The 10,262-nt window shown below is 40.7% G+C and overlaps 1 protein-coding gene across 1 annotated transcript in view; it reads right to left on the bottom strand.

Annotated features, from left to right (window-relative positions):
- Ppef1 (protein phosphatase with EF-hand domain 1) overlaps positions 1 to 10,262 on the bottom strand; it is a 112,394-nt gene that overhangs the window by 14,843 nt on the left and 87,289 nt on the right. The window contains exons 10-13 of the mRNA XM_005358789.3: positions 9,554 to 9,703; positions 6,145 to 6,285; positions 2,764 to 2,949; positions 758 to 900 (exon numbers count right to left, since the gene is read on the bottom strand). Coding sequence (XP_005358846.1) covers positions 758 to 900; positions 2,764 to 2,949; positions 6,145 to 6,285; positions 9,554 to 9,703 — 620 coding nt within the window. The remainder of the gene's footprint in view (positions 1 to 757; positions 901 to 2,763; positions 2,950 to 6,144; positions 6,286 to 9,553; positions 9,704 to 10,262) is intronic.

The raw sequence follows: 10,262 nt of genomic DNA, 5'->3' as shown, positions 1-10,262 counted from the left end.
AGCTTGAAGAGCAATCAGGGTTCCCTGACCTGTGGGAAGTCCAAGGACCGCCCACCTCCATCCAGGTTTAGTAAGTTGAGCATCCAAACTGCCTATGTTGCTATGTGTTTGTCACATAAAAAATTCTAAGGCTTCTCAATTTCCTTACGTAAACTGATACCATATTTACATATAATTGATATACAACTTCTTATATACCTTAATTTATAGAGTGTTTATAATTCCATTTAATACAAATAGTTGGTGTATTATATTATTTGGGGATATGATAACAAAAATGTCTGTACATTTATAGAACTGACTTTTTAAAAAAAATGTTTTCAATGTGGAACCCACTTATACAACGTGTAGGCTATGTATCAAAAAGAAAAAAATGACAGATGAAAATATGAATAATAACAGCATATGTAAGTAAATTAAGTAAACAACTAAAAAGACCGGGATTATGAGACTCAAATGGGGCTTCAAAATGAAGATTGTCATGCTAATAGGAGGCAAAGTAGACATTAGATGAAAAGGGTAACTAGAAACTGTAACTAAAATCTAGAGGTAAGGGAGGGGGCAATTCTTAATGATAGAAGAGAATGAACCTAAGAGCAAAACCCAAAACTACATGAAGCACAAACTAAAAGAATTAAAGAAACAGATAACTCAACAACAAAGGCTAGAAACTTCAATGGCAAAGCTGCTCTTAGTCACTCAGGTCTGGTTCTATTCTGTCACAAATATAGTCCTTAGTATTTTTAGGGCTATCTACCTTTGGTGAAGAGGGCTCAGGCATGATGAACTAGTTACTTGGTACTGGAAAAATTGTGGAGTTGTACCATAACTTAGTCTGATGTAAGCTCCTCGGTTGCTGCCTTCTTCGTAATAATTAGAAGCAGAAAATAAAGTAATGACCTGATTAAAGAAAAAGAGGATCAAGTTCATTAAGTTAATTCTCAAAAGGTCATTCAATATAAGCCAGAAATAGCTCAATTCTCAAAAAAAAAAACACCTCATAATCTGCAAATTATCTGGGTCTGACATGATTTCATATGATTCCCTTGAAGGAAAAGTCTCCAGTCGGTGCCTCCATTACTAACTCCTAGCTTTTCATCCAGTGCCCTAGGTATGGCCCTGAATTCCTACACACTAATCTAGTGCCAGATCTCAGAATTATCTTTAATGTTAAGTTTCATAAATTCTAATTTTCAACAGAGATAAATTCCATATTTTCTTACCTCGTGATATCTGTGGGCTCAAAATAAAATTTGGTTAGAAGCTCATGCTTTTTCTTTTGTTCAAAGCTGAGTGATTTAGAAGGTTCAGAACTGGACGAATCCAGTGTTTTAAGAGCAGAGACATAATGGGACTGTGGCCAGTACCTTAGGAAGAAGTTAGCACGGGAGGCATGGTAGGTAGATTATAGAAAGATAATACTTGCTGGTGACGGGAGACTGGGTTTAATCCAGTCCTGATCTATTAAGGATGTCACTTCAGATGAACCATGGCTACTTTCTAATTACAAACACATTCTAAATAATACTTTGCTTATTTATCTTGCGGTGTTAGTATGAGCCAAAACTGAGTTAATAGAGTTAAGGAATCAGAGTAGAAGGAAATGCCATAGGATTCCATATTCGTTGTAACTTGCTTCTACTCACAATAAAGAAAAACAAAAAGAACCATCCTAGGACAACTGAGGGTAAGAACCAGTTTCTTAGTCCTCTTCCAGTATTATTGACATAATTGGACAACAAGACACTCCATTTTGCTGGCAGTAGTTAAACTGACCACAGTAAGCAACTTGCTAGTGGCCACCTCCTCAATGAGCTGAAAGAAGTGTACTGTGTTTTCTGTCCTATACAGGGGATGTGCAAAAGAGGAGAGAAAATGGGATTGGATATGCTTTGTAAGGAGAAGTGTGGTCTGTGGGAATTGCACTGTGTATTGTGAGAACTGGCTTACAATTAGTAAAAAATGAAGTGTGTGTGCATATGTGTGTCAGAAAGAGAGAGAGAGAAAGGGGGCGGAGAGAGAGCAAGAATACTTAGTGTCACTGTTATGGTTTAAAGTGATAGATTTGGGTACTGAGTTGGAAAGAAGAGCAACTATGATATACACTTGTGATGGTTCATTTCATTTGTCAACTAGATCACATTCCTGAGCAGAGCACAGTTCTGGGTGTGTCTCTGAGGACATTTCCAGAAAGGACTAATTGAGGGAGGAAGATTTTCCCTGAATGTGGATGGCGCCACCGCTTAGTATGGGGTCCTGGACAGAACTAAAAAGGGATGAGGGGGAAAAGGAAGAGTCGTGCCTTTAATCCCAGCACTCGGGAGGCAGAGGCAGGCAGATCTCTGTGAGTTCAAGGCTAGCCTAATCTACAGAACAGGTTCCAGGACAGCCAGGGCTTCATAGAGAAACCCTGTCTCAAAAAAGGTGTAAGGAGAATGTCAGCTGAGCATCAACATCTCTCTCTACTTCCTGGTCACCTGAGATGTGACAAGTGGCCTGCCACCATGTCTTCTCCATCATGTGACTATCTATACTCTCGAACTGTGAGGCAAAATAAAGCCTTCCTTAAGCTGCTTCTCGTCACTTGATTATGACACTGAGAAGAGTAATTACTACATTCACACATCAGGATCTCTGCTTCTGGGAGTAGTAAAGATAGAAGTAGTGAAGACATTGCAGTGTGAATTGAAGACAACACAGTGTGGAGAAGACCAGGCTGTGGCAAGGATGGATATGAGGATTTCAGTCATGATGCCAGCTCACCTTCCCATCGTGACAGATTTCATACCCGTCAGGTTTACACTCATGAGACCTAATGAGCATCTTCAACTGGTTTTTATTAAGAATCTTGGAAGTAACGTCTGGTCCAAAATAGCAGCCCCCTCCTCGGCTTGTATTTGGATAACAGCCTTTTCTGCCTCTGGGGTCACTCCACAGAAGGTCAATAATCTTGGAACAATAAAATAAATTAGGGTTATACTTACAAGTAACAGTCTATCATCTTTTTTCTATCCCATATTATTTAGCAGAAATATTTTTTTTTTTGGTTTTTCGAGACAGGGTTTCACATCTGTAGCTCTGGAGCCTGTCCTGGAACTCCCTTGGTAGACCAGGCTGGCCTCGAACTCACAGAGATCCGCCTGCCTCTGCCTCCCGAGTGCTGGGATTACAGGCATGCGCCACCACCACCCGGCTCTATTTAGCAGAAATATTAAAGGTAACTGGTGTTACAGGCACGAACCACCATGCCTGGCTAAATTCAGAAGAGAAAGTAGTGCCTTCCAATGAACGCGTACTAAGTGTTCTTAACACTGACTCGGGTTTTTGACCTTTTGTACTCCTTAAGGAAACCTAATAAGTGTTTATTGAAAGGAACTACTTTCTCTTCTGAATTTAGCTGGGCATGGTTGTTCGTGTTTCCCCAAGAATATCCCCTAAAGCTTCTTTGATCTTTGGCCTCCATAAGACCATGTTCCAATTCAGCAGTAGGTTCACCTATTGACTGGATTCCAGAAGGTGTTCTAAATCCACGATGATTTTTTTCAGCTTAATATTTCCTTTGGTGGCTTGAAGAAGCAAATGCAGGTCACACAATACCCAGGACTGAAGACTCAAATTTCTAAGAACGTTTTCACAGAAAAATCAGAGGTTGTAGAGTCTCCGATCTGCATTTAATATTTGACTCAATTTTTAAAACTACTACTGTAACACAAACTTAAGAAAGAGTGGTTTAAAAAACCTGCAAACCTCTTTATCACTAACGAGTGACAACCTTGAGAAATCTGTCTATCCCTCAATCAGGCTTTTGGGTCAACTAACCTGCAAAGTATGTCAGTGTTCTAATAGACAATTATTCTAAAAGTCTATTAGTTTCCATAGTTTTCTCTGTTGTTCCTACGTGTGCAGAGAATTGAATTCAGGGCCTCATGTAGGCTAGGCCAATATAATCCTTCTGAGCTACACCCCAACTTCTCCACATCTGCATGTTTCTTTGGAGAAAAAAAGAACACACAGCTGAAATTTTTATGTGTGTAGAAGCCAGGTCTACATCAGGCGTCTTCCTCAACTACTCTCCTCTCTCACTAAACCCATAGCTTAACAATTTAGTTAGACTGACTGGCTAACCAGCCCCAGAGATCCACCTGCCTTTGCCTCCCCAGTGCTGGGATTACAGTTGGGTGCTGCCACAGCCAATTTTTTTTATGTCAGTGCTGGGGATGTGAAGTTGGGACCTCATGTATGCACACCAAGCTGAGCCATCTTGTGAAGTCTCTTCAATAGAAAATCTCTAGTGATTCTAGTAAGTCTAAAGCAGGTCTTGAGAAGAGGTTCAGATACTGCAGCCGCCCTAAACTGGACTCTGCAGTCATTTCTAGGTTTGCTATAAAGGGAGACGTGGCGATAAATGAGAGAGAAGACAGAGGGGCAGAAAGAAGAGCAGAAGGATCAGTACCTGCTCAGCACACAGAGCCGCTCTGTACCGGGCTCAACTCAGACAGTGAGTATTTGATGACTAGTTGAGGTGAGAATTAAAATCTCCCAAAGAAGAATCACCCCAAGGGCTTCCTTCCTTCTCACTGAATTCCAATGTTGGCACAATTGTACCCTACACACACATAAATACAATGTAACACCTTTAAGTTCTGGTTCTTATGACAAAAACAACACTTGTATTTCAAGCGGAATCATATCTGGCTCCTGTAGAATGACTTCACATTTTGTGAGTGTGACTTGACTTGTAGTATAATAAAGGAGGAAACATGGAAGATAAGGGGCCATATTTTATTAGGAAAGGATTAAGCTTTCAATTCCTACATGAATATAGAATTTAAAGGTAAAATTTCATCTGGAAAGCATGCTAACTTACCCTTGAAGTACAGCATACATTATTTTAGGTACGTAACCCTATATAGGAATATATATATATGTGTGTGTGTGTGTGTGTGTGTGTGTGTGTGTGTGTGTGTGTGTGTGTGTATGAAAATATTTCATGTATATGATAACGGATGAGCAGTCCATTATAAAGTATATGAAAGTAAATTCTCACGGAATCTTTCTTCTTCCTTTTTACCACTACTATGAATACTCAAAATTTACATAAAGTAAATGTACATATGAGGGGAACATGATGGCACATGCTTTAGGGAGGCAGAGGCAGAAGGATTACAAATTCCAGGCCACCTCGGCTATGCATCAAGTCCCTGTCTCCAAAAAACTAAAGACTAGCATATATAGTGTATTATTAGAGAGCTTTCCTAGCCTACACAAAGCTTGTGTTCAATCTCTAGCACTATATAAAAATACAAATAACATTGCATGGACTAACCAGGATGTATGCATTATTTAGGTCATAGATAGATAAATATAGATACATGCAACGACAATTAAAGCAGTGGTTCTCAACCTGGGGGTCACGACTCCTTTGGAGGGTTGAAGAACACTTTCACAGAGGTCTCTTAAGACCATTGGGAAGCACAGATATTTACATTATGGTTCATAACAACGGCAAAAATTTACGAAGTAAAAGCAAATTATGGAAGTAGCAATGGAAATAATTTTATGGTTGGGGATTAGCAACCCATGAGGAACTATAGTAAAGGGTTACAGTATTAGGAAGGTTGAGAACCACTGAATTAAAGGAAAAGAGGCCATGAATTTAAATGAAAGCTATGGCTCCATGGGAGGAGTTTGAGGGAAGAAAGGGAAGGGGAGATGATGTTATTATAATCTTTAAAAATTAAATCATTTTAAACTACATATTGCTGGAACTCCATCGAGGCAGGATAAGTGCTAGTCCAATGGCTTCTTAGATAATTATTTAGGTTACCATAGGTGAATGCCTTTACTATTTGAGTGTTGTCATTACCAACAAAGAAGTACCTAGTATTCTTTTTTAATGGACTTAAAATCACAAGGGCTGTTTTAAGAAATGAGTTTCTCTCTCAGAATGAATTCCATGAGTTCTAGATTTCTTTTTTGAGTCTAGAAATAAACTTGGTTAGATGCACAACATAGAGATGGATTCAGAGAAGATGATCGATCCATCGTGCCTACAGAGGTGAAGTCACTTTAACCTGCATTTCATAAGGGACAACATCATCACAAGCTGCTGTTACCACGCTGGTGAATGTTTCGGTTACCTACTTGTTCCCATTCATGTTTTGTTAGGTCCGTAGAGGATTCAGCCTTCCCAGGAGCACAAGTGCTCAAACCTGATTTACTTCTTTTTAAGTCGGCAGAATGTTCTCGATTTATTGACATCGGTGGCATCAGCACAGATCTCATCTGTAAAACATAGAATCATGCTTTAGTTAAATGCCATTTGTGGGCACTTCAGCTATGGTTGGAAATCTGTCTGTACTGTGTGCAGTCAACTCGGAAAAAATGCAGCCCCCTTCCCCTTAATCTCACTCACTTTATACGCGTTGTTAATTTACTAATGTCTCTAAGGTGGGCCTATTAAAATAGTTTCTGTATTTTGCAACTAAAGATGTTACCTTATGGGGAAAGCTTCACATCAGAAATTCTAAGAGAGCCCAGAGGCCCGCATGTAGGTGCTAGACATATTGCATGGCACTGTCGAAGGAAATCGAAGATGCAAAATGTAGGAAAGACGGGCCTCCTTCTGCACCTTTCTCTACGCCTGGGGCTTTCAGGAGTTCAGAAACAGATATTTTGTTTGTTTGCTTTTTGAGACAAGGTTTCATTGTGTAGCCCTAACTGTCCTGGAACTCACTCTGCAGACCAGGCTGGTCTCAAACTCACAGAAATCCACCTGCCTCTCCCTCCTGAGTGCTGGAATTAAAGGCATGTGCTACCACGCCTGGCTCAGAAACATCTTTCAAAAGGGGGTATGCATTTGATTTGCTTGCTGTATTTTCCCAGATAAACGAGGGGGGGGGGGAACCCACATCCATGTCCATGAGAGTTCTCCCAGGGAACACAGGTTGAAAACCTGGAAGTTCTTCAACCTAAATTCAGTATAGTTCTTAGCCAGACCTGTCAGCAACTGATTTGTTGTCTAAGCCTAGTTGTAAACCTGTTTCTTTGCGAAGGAAAGCTGGGCAATGGTGGTACATGCCTTTAATCACAGCACTTGGGAGGCAAAGGCAGGCAGATCTCTTGAGAGTTTGGGGTCAGCCTGGTCTACAAAGTGAATTCCAGGACAATTCAGGCTACACAGAAAAAAAAACCCTGTCTTGGAAAACCAAAAAAGAAAAAAAAAAAGAAAGAAAAAAGAAAATGGTTTAAAAATACAACATGATAAGCCCACTTGATTGCGTTATATAATCTGAGATTGGAATTTTGTTCTTGTCTCTTCTAAGCATTATACTTTCATTCAAAGCAATTAAAAAGTTTTACACTTATTTATGTGTGTGTGTGTGTGTGTGTGTTTGTGTGTGTGCCACACTCCACAGCACATAATGGAGGTCAGAAGACAAATTTTACCAAGTAAATCCCAGGGACTGAGCTCAGGTTGTTAGGCTGGGGACAAACATCTTCACCTGCAGAGCCCTTTCCATTTCACTGGCCCACAGATGCTTTTTATAATACTTTAATTAAACTTTAAATAATACTTCTGTTACACTGGTGGCTGTAGTTTAGTGATGGACATCTCTGTGGCAGATACTTCGCTCCTCCAATAACTCATGGTACGAAATTCTGTTTTTATTTTTCAAGACTAAAACTAAGTCTTATTCTATAGTGTCCTTATAAAGTTGGTTTAGAAGCTCTCTCGGGCTGGAGAGATGGCTCAGAGGTTAAGAGCACTAATGCTCTTCCGGAGGTCCTGAGTTCAATTCCCAGCAACCACATGGTGGCTCACAACCATCTGTACTGAGATCTGGTGCCCTCCTCTGGTGTGCAAGCATACATCGAGGCAGAATGTTGTATACATAATAAATAAATAAATCTAAAAAAAAAACTCAATCTCAGCTACTAATTACTAGTTCATAGCCTACATTTTCTTCCCCAAGTAAATGGTCTTAGGTCTTAGGCAGAACAGAATATTCCGGGAAGACCTTCTAGGATTACGTCCACATAATTTATTTCTGATAAGCTCGTTAGGCATGGCCTCATGGCCACTTTAGAACACGGAGCTCTGTAGTTTTCAAAGCTCTTTAGGATCAGGCTGCTTTCCCCACACCACCATAGGCACCGTTTTCTCCTGGGAGTCCTACGAACCATCCTTCTCTATACTCCTGCTTGGGAATTTGAACACTACGAAACCAGAGCCTTTGTCTTATAGAATCTTACTTTGACATCTTGAGGCCTTGCTTGTGGTGAAGACTGCCCTCCTCGGGGCATCACCATAGACCAGGGAAAGAAGTTCTAAGAAAATTCCTATCCATTTTTACTTTGCCCTGCTTTGGTCTTAATTTCTAAAGAAGTATTCAACAAATAAGACATACTTATTACATCTCAGGTACTGGGGTTTTGGCAGGGATTAGAGAAGCCTAAGAATATAGTAAGAAAATAGCATTACCATTCCCTACTTAAATTTGGCAACTTACGAAAGCTATGCATAAAGGTCTTGAGAGTGCATAAAGAGGAGCTGTCTAGCCTAGAGGTTAAAGTGGAAAGTTAATGAGAAGATGCCAATATTATCATTCACATGCGTATAAAAGTATGGAGGCTCCCACACCTCAAGGTGCAACTGCGATCACATTTCTGTCTCTATCAGTCTCAGACCCCACCTTTCCAGAATGACTGGCTAGTTACTATTGGTCTGTAAAGACAGCGGCTCAAATTTCCCACTTGGACCGTATAGCACCCTCTGTTCTATAGCTGCTGCTGGTCTTCATGGCCACCTGGCCCCTTGTTTACTTCTAGGCTTGGGGCTTCAGCTTGCCTTTGGTAAAGGAGGAAAATAGCTCTCGTGTGTAAGGTACAGCCCAGCAACCCTTTAGTAGGTGTGGAATCCTATAGCTACCATAGAGCCAGTTCCCTGAGAGGGTCTGTGCAGGCTCCTGTCCTGACTGTGTTGTACTGAGTGATTATTTAGAGTTAAACTAATCTGCTCAGTTGAAATAAAGGGACAGGATAGTAATTTAGAAATAAATTCTATATGAGTCTCCTTATATGAGTTACCTAGAGCTCATACAAGAAATATTGGTCATCGGGGCTAGAAGGAGAGGGAAGGAGCTGTTGCTGGTTTATGGGTTTCAGTCAAGGAAGCTCTGTTAATGGATGGTGGTCACAGCGGTGACAGTAAGATAATAGGAAGTGCCAAGTTTATCCTTACTCACAAGACAACAGTGCTGAATTACAGTGTAAGTGAATTCATGTAAACTCTACTTCTGAAACCTCGCCTTTAGAAGCTATCTGATGTGCTAATGCATCCCGGCTTTCCGTTTCCAACAGGATTCCCTGTTGAAAATGCATGGTACACAGAAAAACCACCTACTTGTCATGGATGCAGTCATAGCTTTTTTTTTCAGACTTTTACTAATTGTCTCATCTACACCACCAAAGCCCAGAACTCTTTAAAATGATGGATAAAAAGAAGCATATTCCATTATAAATGTCGGATCCGCACAATAGTACTTCTTACTTTATTTCTTTGTATGTGGTGGAGTGTATTCAAGTCTGTGGACTCTGATATCCCACCATGTATGACCAGGATTTCATCGTCAATAATTGTGCCAATTGGGAGCCAGGTATAGACTTCTTCCAGGACTTGCAAGATTTTTCTTCCATGTAGCTGTAATAAGAGCCTGAGTAAGTTTTTAGTTTCCTGATACATCCAGTTAAGTGAATAGTCTCAATATGTAGACAAAAACCAAGTTTTCCATACCAACCAAAGGAAACCGTCAGGGAGCTATCAACCAGCTAGCGAGTATTTAGCATGGGACGTTTCCATCCTGTATTGTTGATACTTTGACATTTTTGGGTCTTCCTCAGGGGAGGAGACTGCCCCTGGCAGAGCTAATCCCTAGAGATCCTACATGACGTTCTCATGTACAAACCAGCCATTTCAGAATCCACACTAAGGAATTCTTTTCCTGGACTCTAACTCAGGGCCCCTTCTCTGGTGCACTAACCAATCAACCCAGAGCAAGATAGTAGACAACCACCGACGACGACCGTCATGCCCCACAGCTGGCTGCCATTGTGCGAACTACTCAGCTTTCAACACTGAGGGGCTTTGCCCTCTCTCTCCCATGAAACCTAACAAATGTTCTCGTCTGTATTTTCTTCTGGCTCCATCTGCCTCTCTCTCTCTCTCTCTCTCTCTCTCTCTCTCTCTCTCTCTCTCTCTC

The sequence above is a fragment of the Microtus ochrogaster genome, chromosome X (genome assembly GCF_000317375.1).
Source record: "Microtus ochrogaster isolate Prairie Vole_2 chromosome X, MicOch1.0, whole genome shotgun sequence".
Taxonomy (NCBI): domain Eukaryota; kingdom Metazoa; phylum Chordata; class Mammalia; order Rodentia; family Cricetidae; genus Microtus; species Microtus ochrogaster.
This window is presented reverse-complemented; position numbering and strand designations above follow the sequence as displayed.